Below are 15,428 nucleotides of genomic sequence, written 5' to 3'. Positions count from 1 at the left end.
TCAGGAAGGAGTTGAGCAAGGGTTGTTGTACTCGTGCAGTGTCATAGCAGCTTCTTAGCAGTTTGCAATCCTGTTTCATTAATGTCTGGGGAAATGAATTACCAGAATAGCACCTATAGATAGCTATATTATAAGAATGCGAACATTCAAGGGCAAAAACAAATTCCTTTTGGATTATCCACCATTTTCTCATGATTCATATCATTGCTTTACTTCACTTAATGTGGCTGACCAGGAAAACTGTCCATTAGAAATACAGAACTCTAAGGAAGCAGAGAGGGATTAAGACATTGAGGTGGGAAGGTAGTGGAAGATGCTAGAATAAGTAGTTTGATAATTTGTATTAATATAATAATTTTTAGGTATTTTTAAATAATTTGGTATTAATGTAGAGTCTTCATTTAATTTGTATATAATAAACTTTTACTTTTCAGAACCTAAATCACAGCTGCAGCAGCTTCATCAGGGACAACACAGATTGTCAAATACTGAGCAAAATGGAATAAAAGATAATAATCAACCAAGATATGTTCCTCGAAATGATACCAGACAGCCAAGAAATGAGAAACCTCCTCGTTTTCAAAGAGACACCCAAAATTCAAAGTCCGTTTTAGAAGGCAGTGGATTACCTAGAAACAGAGGTTCTGAAAGACCAAGTACTTCTTTGGGATCTGACGTGTGGGCTGAAGAGAGAATCAAGTGTGATAGACTCTATTCTAGATATGACAGAACTAAAGATACTTCATACCCTTTAAGTTCTCAGCACAATGATGGTGCTTTTAAAAAAAGGGATAACTCTATGCAAAGCAGATCAGGAAAAGGTCCGTCCTATACAGAGGCAAAAGAAAATCCACTTCCTCAAGAATCCACTGATTATAATAATCAAAAACGTGGGAAAAGAGAAAACCAAACAGCAAATCCTGATCATTTTTATGACAGGAAACCACGAACAATAAATAATGAAACTTTCAGTGGTGTAAAAATTGAAAAACATTTCAATGTAAATACTGATTTCCAGAATCCTGTCCGAACTAATAGTTTCATTGGTGTTCCAAATGGAGAGACAGACATGCCACTGAAGGGCAGGCGAGTAGGACCTATTAAGCCAGCAGGACCCATCACAGCTACACCCTATGATGATAAAGTATTTTACAATAGTGGGCCCAAAAGAAGATCTGGGCCAATTAAACCAGAAAAAATACTAGAATCATCTATTCCTATGGAGTATGCAAAATTGTGGAAACCTGGAGATGAATGTTTTGCACTTTATTGGGAAGACAACAAGGTATGCATGTTCTAAAGTTATCATATACTAATATTACTAAATGTCACATTCTAGTGAGACCGTAGAAGGCCATTGCTTTGGGACTGTGAGTTTTGTTCTATGGCTGTAACTGTTTAAAGTCTTTGAACAAATTTATAGATGTGTAATTTATAAAATAGGAAAAATAAAATATTAATATTTTTTATGGATGCTTAGGGAGAATCAGTCACAAAATTTGGTTAGGTAAGATTTGATTTTAGATTGTATATCAGAACAGTATTTAAAAGTAATTAAGTGAAGTTAATCAGTTACTTCATTTATCATCAACTGTCAATGTTTCCTTTTCTTTCCAGTAAAGTTATATGATTCCCAAGGAAGAAAATGAGTTGAGTGTCACAGTTAAATTCTGCAGATTTCGTTTAAATTAAAGAAAATATGCAGTTGGCCTACTTAAAAAAATAAGAACAGAACGGTTAATTATTTAGCTAACAATATATGATAATTATTAAGCCAATAATTTAAACATTCTTTTAGTTCTACGTTATATGCTATAGAAAGCAAGAAATCATGAAGAAATGGGAAGGGAAAGACAGATGAGGTCAAGAAGGAATACAGTGGATCAGATAGAAGAGTCTGGCTGAGAGGGAGAAGATCAACAGAGAACAGGAGGGGGAAGAGGAGAGAGGGACCCTCAGAGAGAAGGACCTTTGCACATGTTTTCCCTTCTGCCTGATATGCTCTTCTACCAGCTATTCTTCTCGTCCTTGAGGGCTTGGCTCCAACATCAATTCCTGGAGAAGCCTTCTTTGCCCTGCCCCCTCCTCCCTCCTTCACTATTGTCTTTCTCATCAGTTCCTTGTTCACCTTCTAAAACTTAACACAGTTTGTAAGTATTTTTAGTTTTGGTTCTTGGATCGATAGCTCCTTCCCCTACCATAATTTTCAGTTTCTTGGAGGCAGGGCTATGTCTGTCTAGTTTTCCTCTGCAGCCCTGCTTCTCCCACAGTGGAGGGATTTCATAATTACTTCTTGACCATGTTAATTAGTTAATTCTGAAGGGGGCACTTATATTGGAAAAAAAGGAGGGTGGTAGGGGACTGGAGATATCAGCAAGATCATAGTAAAAAAAGAGGAGTTATAGTGTGAGACACCTGGGTGGATGTGAGGATCAAGTTAAAGAAAAAAATATTTGAAATAAATATTTCATAGGTAGAGTCATTTCAGTTGATGCGGTAACGTTGTGCCCATGAGAGTTTGTGTTTGGCTAAAAGGAGTGGTGGAGGCAAAGTTAACTGTAGTTTTCAGGGAACTGAAATTCAGGCTAGGGAATGTGGTTGGCTCTTTTAAAAGGATGCAGTAGGGCCAGGGATCAGGAACTAGGCCCTATTGTGTTCAGTGAATGATGAGACATAAGCAGGGTGTTAGATATTTCCTGATGATAACAAGGAGAATGGTACAGGGTGGTATAACTAGATGGCATAGTCTTACAAGGTTTTTGTTTGAATGTGAGGTAGCATCTGTCTAGAAGCAGCATCTCTACTGTCGAATTTTTATTCAAGGCTAGAAGGAGGGGAGGAGACAGCACTAGCTGTGTCTTTTTTTTTCCTTCCAGAAAAGCAAAAGCCTTTCCAGAAATACCACCAGACAATCTCATTGGTTGGAACTATTTTACATGGCTCTTCCCTGGCTGTTAGGAAGGCTTGGAAAGCAAGTACAGTGTTCTTCAACACCCAGACTCTTACCCTTACAACTCAGGCCACTCGCCTTCCAACATACAGGAACTATTTGATTTAGGTAGTGGGAGATTACTTATGTTTAGCTGTTCTCCCTCATGGTAAAGGCAAGTAAAGGTGAAGTAGTTGGAAACCGGTGTTGGTTTATAGAGCTAACGGTGTCTATCTTGGAGTGGCTACTTGTGTCAGATGCTTCTGTGAAAGTTTGATTAAGCTGAGAATGGAAAATGTTTTTCTGTATTGGACAATGTAAGGTTATTGGTGATCTTGATGAGCAGAGGAAGTAAATGGAGTTCGAAGTTCAATAACTTTTGAAAGGCTTAGTATATGACTCATGCTTTCCACTGAAATCCCACAAGGATCATGCCCTAGTACTAAGTGCAAAACCAATACAAACAAGCCATTACAAAGCCTAAAACCAACCATTTACAGGCTCAAGGATATCCATTTGTACTCTGTCTGCTGCCAGAAGAAAATATAATCCTCTTTTTGTGAAAAATAACATTTTCTGAAACCTCTTGTGTATTTCATCTGCAATGTCTGGTATCCTATAAAAAATTAGGAGGCATGGTTAAAAATAGAGAAAATGAATGAGAAACAAATAAGCAACAGAATAATAACAGACCTACATATATTCAGATATTAGACTTAACAGATAAGTTCTTCAACAAATATTGAGTAAACAATAATTGAGTGGCTGCTAAGTGTCAGGTGCTTGGGATATATCAGATAGTTCGGGCTATGCTATTACCCTAATTTCTTGAAACATCTGATGAAATTATTAATAAAACTTTACTTTTAACTAATTATCTCAAAAAAATCAATAATACTGAATTCATCTGTTGCCTTTTCTGAATATATTTAATATAATATCATATAGTTTGTGAGAGTACCTAACAATTCCCAAAATGTTTTGAGCTTTTAGAGTATTCTTACAATAAGTGGATGATCTTCTAAGGTGACTATTTTGATTTTAAATGGATGTGTACTTTCATTTTAGAGTGAGGGACTGTGGGCTCTCTGAAATTACACCATTAAACAAATAAACAATATTCATCCTTTAAAAGAGATGGGATTGGGGTGCCTGGGTGGTGCCTGGGTCATTAGGTGTCTGCCTTCAGCTCAGGTCATGATCCCAGGGTCCTGCATCGAGCCCATGATCCCATCGAGCCCCGCATCGGGCTCCCTGCTCCACGGGAAGCCTGCTTCTCCCTCTCCCACTCCCCCTGCTTGTGTTCCCTCTCTTGCTGTGTCTGTCTCTGTCAAATAAATAAATAAAATCTTTAAAAAAGTAAATAAATAAAAGAGATGGGATTAATAAAAAACTACATCAAAAACTAATGATGTAATGTATGGTGATTAACATAATAAAATAAAAAAAATAAAAGAGATGGGCTTAGTTGTCTTCTGAAAACACCAAATGCTTTGTCAAGAATAGTCAACTTTCCAATTTTCTAACCAGAGACCAACCAAGATAAAGATTTAAGAAAAACATGAGTTATAGGGGCGCCTGGGTGGCTCAGTCATTAAGTGTCTGCCTTTGGCTCAGGTCATGATCCCAGGGTCCTGGGATCAAGCCCCACATTGGGCTCCCTGCTCCTCAGGAAACCTGCTTCTCCCTCTCCCACTCCCCCTGCTTGTGTTTCCTCTCTCTCTGTCTTTCTCTGTTAAATAAATAAATAAAATCTTAAAAAAAAAAAAAAAAGATATCAATTAAAGAAAACAACCTGCTGAGATTTCTTTAAAAAAAAAAAAAGAGTTATAACTGTTAAGAAACTGTAATCTTAATTGCATTATAGTGCTGTAATGAAGATAATCAGCTAATTAGTATAATCTATCATTTAAAAAATTCTTCATACTCTCTTACCTTCTCTCAACCTTTCTTTCCATAGGAGGATTTGAGAATTTGGGACAATTCTCCTTCTCTCTCTAGACTGCCATAATTAGTTCGGTTCTTCCTGCCCTCTCAACTGGAATACTGTAACAACCTCCAAAATGGTTTTCTTGCCTTACACCTTATTCCTCTTAAATTTGTCATTGCAACTACTATCACTAATCCTGGTCTTATACCATGTCATTCTTCCTAGTTAAAATCTGTCACCTGTGAAACAAATCTAGCTGGTAGCATGCATATAGAGCCTCCATCTGCTGGCCCTTAGCCTTCTTGTCCCTTCTCATTTCCTATTGGTTGGCCCTTCTTACATCATGCCATAATTAACTCTAAACTTTTTCCAGTTTCCTGCACTCATCTCCATATTTTACATCTCATTAACTTTCTTTGGAACACCCTCCTCAGCTTTTTTACTTAGCTAAAACCTTCTTCATCCTTCAAGACTGTATCCATTGTCATCTGCTGCAGCAAGTTCTTCCCGAACTCCTCAGCCTTATTAAGTGCCATATCACTGCAGTATTAGTACAGTACACTCCACATTATACAGAAGGCATTGTTTTACACACATTGTTTTTATTAGATTGTAAGCTTCTAAAAGGATGTCAGCTTACTTGTTTTCCTAGGATATATCATGACTCTTGTTTGTCGAGCTTACCAGAACTGACATAATTATCTGAGAAGCTTACAATTGAAGCATAGGTCCAGAAATACTCACGGCAATTCACAGATCACAGAAGTGTGAGGTTAAAAAATAAAGGAGGGATAGATAGATGTGAATATATATCAAGAACTCTAATATAAGAAAAATTCCACACACACAAAAAAAAAAAGGAAGAAAAGAAAAATTCCAGCATGGTGTCTCTAAACTTGCCAGCATCCAGACCTAGGAAGGAAACACCATAGATTAACTTAATAACCTTTGTGATGTTCATCAGTAAAAACAGATTTTTTTTTCCTGGTATACTCAGGATAACGTATTTTAGAAGGATGTAGACAGTAAGAATTTTTGTTGCCTGTAGCATTTTCTGATTCTGGTGAGCTTATGAAGAGATACTGTTAGAGTAGATAGTGTTATAATAAGAGCATCCAACTACCCTAGTTTGCAGGACATATTCCTTAAGAGTAAATAGTTTTTTGTTTTCATTTCATCTTCACTAAGCAACATTCAGACCTATAATTTGGGTCCTGAATGGGTTGACCTATAGTAGAGAAGTACTTCAATTAGTTAGTTGACCTACTTCTAGTTACCTTAACAGAAAAAATTTGATAGTTAAGTTATGTAAGTCAGTTCCTTGTGAGTTTGTTAATGTGAATTAGTTCCCAGAGCCAAATTACACTAGGTAAATGGATAAAATAAATGTATCTGGTCTTGCAGTGTGTCAAATCCTATAAATTCTGGATATAAGTAATGTGTTTACTCCTTATCTGATATCCCTACTTCACCCCAGCTAACTGTGGTGACTGTGGCAGTGAGCCTTCTTCTTTGAGATTTATTTTTGTCATATATTTCTGTTTGTTACATAAATTGCTCCATAGTTCTATTTTCTGATTAGTACATAAGAATTGTCTTACTAATGTTGTCAAGGAGCTTCAGTGGCTAACAACAAAACATAACACTAGTTCTTTTTACATCCATTAACATGTGAATATTCTCTACTGACCTTCTGTTCTGTCCTGAAATCTTACTACTGCTCAGCATATGTCAGAACTCACACAGATGAGAGAATTTCTCTCTTTTTTTTAGCCAATTTATGATTATCTAAAGTTAAGTTTTCTTTCTTAAAAATATTATTCCCTTAAAAATTTTCTTTCAAATATTGTATATTTGAAAGTTGCTTACAGAGTAGATCTTTTTTTTAAAAAGATTTTATTTATTTATTTGACAAAGAGAGACACAGCGAGAGAGGGAACACAAGCAGGGGGAGTGGGAGAGGGAGAAGCAGGCTTCCCGCGGAGCGGAGCAGGGAGCCCAATGCAGGGTTCGATCCCAGGACCCTGGGACCATGACCTGAGCCGAAGGCAGATGCTTAACGACTGAGCCATCCAGGTGCCCCTAGAGAGTAGATCTTAAAAGTTTTCAGCATAAGAAAAAAAGTTTTGTAACTATATGTGGTGATGGACATTAAGTAAACTTACTGTGGTAATCATTTCACAATATATACATATTTCACTAAAAATTAATCTTAAAAAATGAGCTTTCAAAAAAATGCACAGTGTAACACTTTGAATATTTACGTTTCCATCAAATATTGCCCTCTGTAGACAATATCGATTATCATATCTAAAACTCATTTTTGTCTCCTCAGTTTTACCGAGCAGAAGTTGAAGCTCTCCATTCTTCAGGTATGACAGCAGTTGTTAAATTCATTGATTATGGAAACTATGAAGAGGTGCTACTAAGCAACATCAGGCCCATTCAGACAGAGGCATGGGTACGTGATCCAAATTCTGTATGGAGGCATAAGCTATTTTGAATAAAATAGATAGCTCTAAAAGATTAGTCATAGCAATAAAAAATTTGCCAGTGGAAAAAAATATTTTGAATTTGCTTAAAACTGGCTACTCCTAAAGTAAGATTCTAATTAATTGCATTGAACTACAATAAAAGTGAATGCATTGGAATTAACTTCTCTTGTGTAATGCTTTGTTATATTATGCCTTGGAAATAGGTGCCCTTTTTTACATTTGTAAGTTTTTATGCATATTTTGTTCCTTCCCAGCTTGTTCCTTTAAATTTGACTAAATTATGTCCAGCAGTTGTCAGATTTAAATCTCTGTTGGATACATGTATATTCTTTATTATTTTAGTTACATATCAAATTAAGAAAAACACTTTAAATTATATGTGAAGTCATGCTGCATTTACTATATATATATTTACATATGTATATGTACAGATCGACTATAATATCTGTTTAATAATTATTTGGTTTTGTTGACAAATGTATGTCAAAGCTCTGTGATAATTTTGATGATGTAATTTAGAACTGTTGGCCTCATGGGAGTCCATTTTATATAAGGACTTACGTGACTTTATATAGACAGATTCTCAGCTACATTTCAGGAAAAACAGGAGGGCAAGGCATATTAAAATTAGTTTCATATAGTTTTTTTAAATTTCCTTTCTCCAATTTATAGGTAGCTGTAATAAACTTATCGTTAGAAGTCTTAATTTGTTTCTATTTCTCTAAAATATCAAAATATACTATGAAAATGTATTATTCAGACATTAGCCTTAACATTGAAGTATACAGTGTTTTCTCATTTGCTGACTTTTGTTGGTCTTCTTACATTTTTCTGTCACCACCTCAGTGTCCCCTACCCCTTCCCTCCCCCATCCCGTCTCCTCAAGAGAAATAAACAACAAAAAGCCTAGTACCAATAATTATGCTTTGGGCCATGGAGCTTTATTTTTTACCTTTTTATTCTAGAAAAACTATCATTTTCTAGATAATTTATCATTTCATATTTTATAGTATATTACTAATGGTTCACATGTTTAAGAGATCTTTTCCCTCACTCTCATTGTCTAAAGTTTAGAGACTTTTTCTCTAAAAGACTGAAATACCATCAGTATCTAATGTATGTCTTTCTTTCCTTGGAGAAACTTGATGTAACCATATCTTTGCCCTTCTGATTCTCATATGACTGGCTATTTTCATTCTCTTTTTTCCGTTAATACCTCTTAACGTTACTTTGATGGTAAAAGTAATTATTTATTAAGTCTGTATTTCTAGAAGGTGAGTCCTGGTTTGCTGTTCATAATGTGCTCTCAAATGTGTTTAACTATTACAGTCAAAGAGTCAAAATAGAGTTTTTACCTTTAGGTTTTTAAAATTTTTTAGAGGATTTGATAAGAGATTGATTTTATTCTTTTCTCCCTAGAGAAAAATTTAGCTTCCTTACTTCACCTCTTTTCTACTTCCTTTTTCTGTTTCAGGGTGGCCATAACTGATGAGCACATTTGTCATTCCTCATTGTAGCTCTTCCATTCAAAGGTGTTTGGTACTGAGCGATCATTTTCTTTCTACAGTCAGTGACTTTTCCTTCCCACCCCCCCTTAATAGTCCTCATTGCTTTATCATTGATTTTAAGTCCATGTAAATTTAGCTGGACAATGACTTTATCAGATGTCACAACCCATGTAGTGATTCTGAACCACAGCAATACTTCCATATTCTTTCTACCCATTTGTGAATATTCATCTATGCTTTATTCTATTTTTTTACCAATTTACTTTTTTGCAGTCAACTTAAAAATCTTTTATAAAATGCTTGAAATATTTTACAGAAAGAAGCAGGATAGAATCACTAAATCTTTTGGAGATTCTGGTATTTTTTCTCCTGTGATTATCGATATTTTATGATTTTGCATAAATTAATATATTTTTGCATCATAAACGTTATTGGGGATAAGATCATTCTTCTTTATCTGCATGAATAACTGACTTAGTTTGTAGAAGCATCTCCTCGATATGCAGAAGCCACCAGTTTAACATATCTTCATTCATCTCCATTTTAAAAAAATACATATGTGCATATATCCATAAAAAGCCCCTGAAGAAAAAGAGTGCATGCAGTTGTCAATACATTTAATGTAGAGTTAGTGTTGAGTTCTCTTGGCCTCTGAGAGCATTAATGTTGGGGTCTATGAGCACTTTTTCTTTTTATAACTGGAATTGTGATAAGTTTTAAATTAATCAAAAGCAAATAAATATTCACTAGATCAAAAAGAAGATAATTCTAATTGACAAGTCCCACTAGAAAAATTAAAGGGCTGCAAAGGTACAGGGAAGTTTTTAGAAGCCTTATTAGCACAGTTGTTCACTCACACCATGGATTGTGTAATTTTTAATTTTTAACTCTAGCACTATTGTTAAATGTGATATTATATTGTATCTTTTATTAAAGTGTTTGTTATTGGTGTAAGATTTTGGAAGAACCTCGTTTTCCTAAATGTAGCAATTATCATTCATTGAAGATTTTTCGAATAGTTTGCAGGAAAAACAACCCAAAACCTGCATATAAATCAAAAGCTTTCATAGAAATCAGTTGCCTGTATTGTCTCCTAAAGGTGTGAGGATAAACCATTAAATAAAAAGCATAAAATATAAAGAGACTCAGTGACTAAGTTATTAGTCTCTTGTATGGAAAATTAAAATAAAAATTTAATACTTTAAGAGTTAATATTTTTCTCCCGAAGTTTAGGAATTATTCGCCTTTGCTCTGTAGACTAAATACTTATTTTCCCTTTCCATTTGGATACATCTTTTTACTTCCAGAACATACTCACTCAGTGATGATATTTTAGATGGTGAAAATATATGCTCTGATTATGATTAAATACTTTATTTCCTCCAAAATGATTCAGTAAACTTTTTGGTAACCCATCCTTGATTTTTTTGTATTCTAGCTAGATTTCACCTGGTTCTTTTAGCTGTCGTTAAATATTCTCTTTTAATTTCAGTGTCTTTATTATAGTGAACTCTCTATCCCACATAGTGTGGGGTTCATAACTTATTCTTAACTGGATAAATGCTCTCACTCCCCACCCCCCAGTGTTCTTTAAACATTGTACGATTTTCCTTATTTTTCCAAAGTAAATGAAGCATTAGGGAGTTTCATATTATCTGTAAAATTATATAGGAAGAAAAGTGTAATATTATTTTCTATTTCCGATGACTGTTTGAGAAAACATTAGGAGTAGAGCAAACTGCTATTTGTTTCCTGCAGGCCCTTTCCAAATTGGTTCCTTTTAACTCTAAAACTAATACCGGGAAACCAGTAAAAAGATGCCACAGGCAATTTGGAATTACTGTAAAATACCCTGGTGCTGCTGCTGAGACAAACCTTTTGTGTTTTTAGAATTTAGTTGCTTCTGAATTGCTTTCCTAAGTCTGGAGAGACACTTGTCAAGTCTTGATTTTCCAAGTATTTTTATGACCTGGATTCTTTGGAGGCTTTTATATCCCAAGAAGTGTTTTAGAACTTGCTGATTTCTAACCTTTTTCTTTATAAATTCATAGTACTTCTTAATATCAGGAAAAGATCTGGTTCAGCTATTGTTCCAACAAAAATAATTGTGATTATGTAGATAATGCTTAGGTCTAAGGCCTTAACATACACACCATCTTGGGCATTAATTCTGGACAGATGGATTGTTATTGCCTTTTAGATGATCATCCTATTTTAAATGTTTTTCTGTATTCATCTATTCAACAAATATTCATTGTACCTCTATTAGGTGCCAGGCAGTGCTCTAGGTGAAAGGTATTTGTTAGAGCACAAAACACAAAACTCCCTGTGCACTGCAGAAAGTTAGAAGAAAGTTATAGTTCCAGTTATGTGAAACAAACTTAAATATTTCATGAGGGTCTTTTTTCTTTCTTCTTGAAGCTTTAAGATAAAATACAAGTGGAAAAAATCTTGTTTACTGAAGTTGTAATTTTAATGTTTAGGTCTCTTTATTCAACCTTTGAAGATAGGATTAATGTGGAAGAAAAAAATATGACGTAATGAATTTTATCTATTTTAAAAGTTATCTATCTATTTAAAAAGTAAAATTTGTTTTTAGGAGGGTTTGGGTTCTGTTTTTTAAGAATTATGATACATATTTTCTTTTTCAGTTTTAGGATACTTTATCAAAAAAACTATCAATCTCAAGTTTTACTTTTGAAGTAACTTTGCACAAATATTTTATAATGACATCCTCGGAGCACATTTGAAAGTTATCTTTTCAAACTCAAATCATGTTCACAAAAAACTCTAAACTATTCTATCACTAATAAAAATACTAAAAAGAAACATATAACCAGAAAAGCCCTAACCTATTTAATAAGGAAGAAGATTGAGAGTTATGATACATAAATTAATGAGTTAAAATGGATCCTAAATGTATTAGAACAAGGTCATGTTAGTAATTTTAATGATGTAGTGATAAAGTTAGGTTATAACTAGTTTGTATTTGATATCAAAAGATCATAATAGATATTAAAAAGAGGACAATTGTTATAGAAATCATTAACTTCAAAGGAAAATTAGAATTATGTAACAGTGAAGTTCTGCCAGTTAGTATCCAGTAAAAAGTACAAGCACATATTTGATCACAGTCCAGAGGTTTTTCATTCTTGCTGATAAATTCTTGAATAAATTATTGGGTATAATTTACCATACTTAAATTTCTGCACTAAAAGCATAAGTTGATTAAGGTCACTGAAATACTGAAATACATTTTCTTCTACCAGACATATTTCGGGAAACTTTCCTTTCAAATATTGTCATATGGACAGTGCTCATTGTGTTCTGTTTTGTTTTGTTGCATTGTGAACAGAGTTAATCAGAATGAAACTGTAGGGCTAGCTTAGCCCCATTTAAGAACATAATTTTCAAATCACAGGTGATGGAATTTGGGGATTCCATGCAATATCTTCAAGCTTTGATTTAATAAAGTTTGGTTGTATTTGATATTCTTTATTTCTTCATCAATTACCCAGCCTTTCACAATTCCCACCAGAGGTTGTGGAATATACAGAAGGACTTTACTGGAGATATGAAAGCTGCTCACATAGAGGGAGAGGTTATTCATTCATAAATGCATGCCATATGCATAGATATGTCAACTTAATACTTCTGGTATCTACCCCCTGAAGCCCATATTTCATTTGTAATAGCCAAACCTAACAGATTATTATGAAAATGTTGACATCTAGTTTTGACCCCTGCTATATTATTCAATAGACATTTTATTTCACCATTTAAATTAATACTAAGAGAATAATATGCTAGATAATAATTTTAAGAACCTGTACAAAAAGCATTGTTTGAATTCTGCTATTTGATAACTGAATATATTGTCATCTACTCTAAAGGAACTATATATATCAAAACATCTTTAAAAGGTTTCTGGGTAATCTGAGTTGTTCTTTATTGAGCAGTGAATGTACAGATTATATTATTATTTCATGTTACTTTTTCCAAAGGTGAAATAACTTCCAAAGTGAAGTAACATGTCAGGGTATTACCTAAGATGTGCTGTCTGTCTTTTTAAAGTTACTATAGTCATACTACTGAGATTTGTTTCTAACTTTAATTACAATTCATAAAACAATTCAAGCCTTAAATTATTTGAATATTAACATTAAGAATCAAGTTAGCATACCTGAAAAATCTGCAACATTTTCTTTTTGTATAAGTGAATACCAACAGATAATATGTTAATCTTTTATCTTCTAAGTCTCACCTTTATTAATAGCAACCTAGAGGGTGGAGCCCTGAATTATGATGTTGGTTAATTAGGAATTAAATTCATGATGCTTTAGATTTATGCTGAATATTATATGATTTACTTTTTCCTTCAAAGTAGTCTTAAGGAGGCATCATGGTTAAGACCTTCAGCTGAAGGGTGCTGGGATTGTCAGGTGAACTTATTTTTCCTTTTGACCTTTTTGATTCAGTAGGCTCAAGCCTTGTTTTCTTCTAAGTGTAAATTTTTGTTTTTTCATTTACTTTACTTACCAGCACTTTTAAAACTGTAATTTCAATTAGTTTCAATTGCACTGAATTTTACCATTCCTTTGCATATAATGCAAAAGACTTGCTCATATACTCACTGCACAGGAAATAAAGTAGTAAAATAAATGAATCTGAGGAATATTTTCGTTTGGTTTTATTTCTGTTTCTAAAGATGTCACTCTTATATTGGGCATGTGCCTTGACTAGACACTTATGCCAGTGTATTTTGAAGACTTCTATAAATCTGAAGAGGCATTCTTGAATATAAAAAATGCACACAGTTCTATTTTAGTTTCTAGTAAATTTCTGACCCTCTTCCATCTGCACCTAAAAAAGCGGAAAAAGAATGTTGCTCATTGCACCACAGACTTTATTCGCTTTCAGATGGAGACCCTGCAGCATATCTCCTCTGAAGTCAGTGATTGTGAACCTTGCTGGCGACGGGCTACAAGGGGACTTAGGATACATATTTGATTGCATACCATAGTCTGTTGTCAGTTGTCCATTCTCTTTGTTAATTTTACATGGTCATCTTGTGTCTCTACCTAATACTGTTTTTCTATATTCTTACTTCAGTCATCTGGTTTATTAGTCATCTCTCTCTTTTTTCACTCTATTTCCAAAACAGCCTTGTATCCTCTTGGCTTTTTTTTTTTTTTTCCCTTTTTTTTTCCCACAATTTTTTTTCCCCCCCTTTAGAAGGTGGTATCTCTTGATGTATATGGACTACGCTTCCTATCTATCTTAATTTTTCTGAACTTTACTGGACCTGTACTATTTATTCTAGAATCATGAGCAATAGGCTTCACTATCACATCTCTAGGAAAGAGTGGAGTTGATCTGTCTCTTTGTGAGAAATACTCCAGTGTTATAGAGCTTCCAATTCCATTAAACTTGAGAACTACTAGCAAGAGTTTTACACCTTGGCTTGAAATAACTCCCTTAGTAACCTGTCATTGACTGAGAGCTCCATTGAGAAGGGAAAGGAAGTACTACAACAGTGAGTACATTTTATTTGCCTTAAAAAAGAAAACCCATGTAGTTTATTAAGAGTAAACATAATTGAAGAGGCTCTAGTTAAGCAACTTAGACTACTGTAAGAATACAAAAGTCACTGATTTTTTGTGTATACTTTTTAATGTCTAGTCCATCTAGCTCAGGATTTTCTGAAGTGTGTTCTAAGAACATTAGTTCCACTTTCTGGTTAAATAAATTTGGAAAATGCTGGGTTAAAAAAATTAAGTATGCTTTTTTATTATGGGACGTATCAAGACAATATGTATTTTATTTTGTTTTTTGTTTTTTCCATTTGTTTAGGTCTTCTGTAATTCCTTCATCAGTGATTTGTAGTTATCCTGCAATCTTACTAAATCACTTATTAGATCTATGAGCTTATGTTCATTTGCTTTGAGTGCTTTTATTTTTGATTATTTAGAAATTACTGTTGAACATTCACATCAGTGATATATATTTTAATCTCTAAGAGAGAAAAGTAGTGTATATTGCTTCACAAACCAATTTGCTTATGGAATTCTTTTTTTTTTTTAACCTGTTACAGAGAGTCTATGGGATATATTTTAGAAAAGATTTTAGCTGTCTTGTTACCTTCTTTCTAGTTTTCAAATTTCCCAGCTTTAAGATAGGATGAAGATCTATGTTTAAATATATTGTTTTAGATGTTCCAAACATCTTATTAGTAACATAATATTCCATTTTTATGTTACAAATAGAGACTAAGTATATAAAAGACAGTTTTCTCCTCAAACATGTTTTAAGGTTCTTAACCTTTCTTTGAATAGAGGACAGAATATTCCTGAAATTTTAGGTCCCTTCTAAGTACTTATGTCATTAGTAATAGTGTTTTAGTACATAAAAATAAAATTAAGGTCTTATGTTACATATAATTATACATAACTCACTGGTCTTTTAATTTTAGCTTAACTCTAATTCTGAAAACTTCTATGTATTAACCTTTAGAAATTGTCATTTATGAAGACTACCCACTATAGCTTTTATAATATTGCTGTCCT

The 15,428-nt window shown here is 33.7% G+C and overlaps 1 protein-coding gene across 2 annotated transcripts in view; it reads left to right on the top strand.

Moving 5' to 3' along the window:
• TDRD3 (tudor domain containing 3) overlaps positions 1 to 15,428 on the top strand; it is a 159,577-nt gene that overhangs the window by 121,511 nt on the left and 22,638 nt on the right. Inside the window, exons 8-10 of one of the 2 annotated variants that reach the window (XM_021697896.2) lie at positions 435 to 1,285; positions 7,195 to 7,320; positions 8,829 to 8,894. In XM_021697896.2, the coding sequence (XP_021553571.1) occupies positions 435 to 1,285; positions 7,195 to 7,320; positions 8,829 to 8,843 (992 nt within the window). In that variant the 3' untranslated portion in view covers positions 8,844 to 8,894. Of the gene's footprint in view, positions 1 to 434; positions 1,286 to 7,194; positions 7,321 to 8,828; positions 8,895 to 15,428 lie in introns of those variants that run through there. The other variant, XM_021697897.2, reaches the window with a different exon arrangement.

Source organism: Neomonachus schauinslandi, chromosome 3 (assembly GCF_002201575.2).
Source record: "Neomonachus schauinslandi chromosome 3, ASM220157v2, whole genome shotgun sequence".
NCBI classification, from domain to species: Eukaryota; Metazoa; Chordata; class Mammalia; order Carnivora; family Phocidae; genus Neomonachus; species Neomonachus schauinslandi.
The sequence above is the reverse complement of the archived record's forward strand: the minus strand, read 5'-3'. Positions and strand labels throughout refer to the sequence as shown.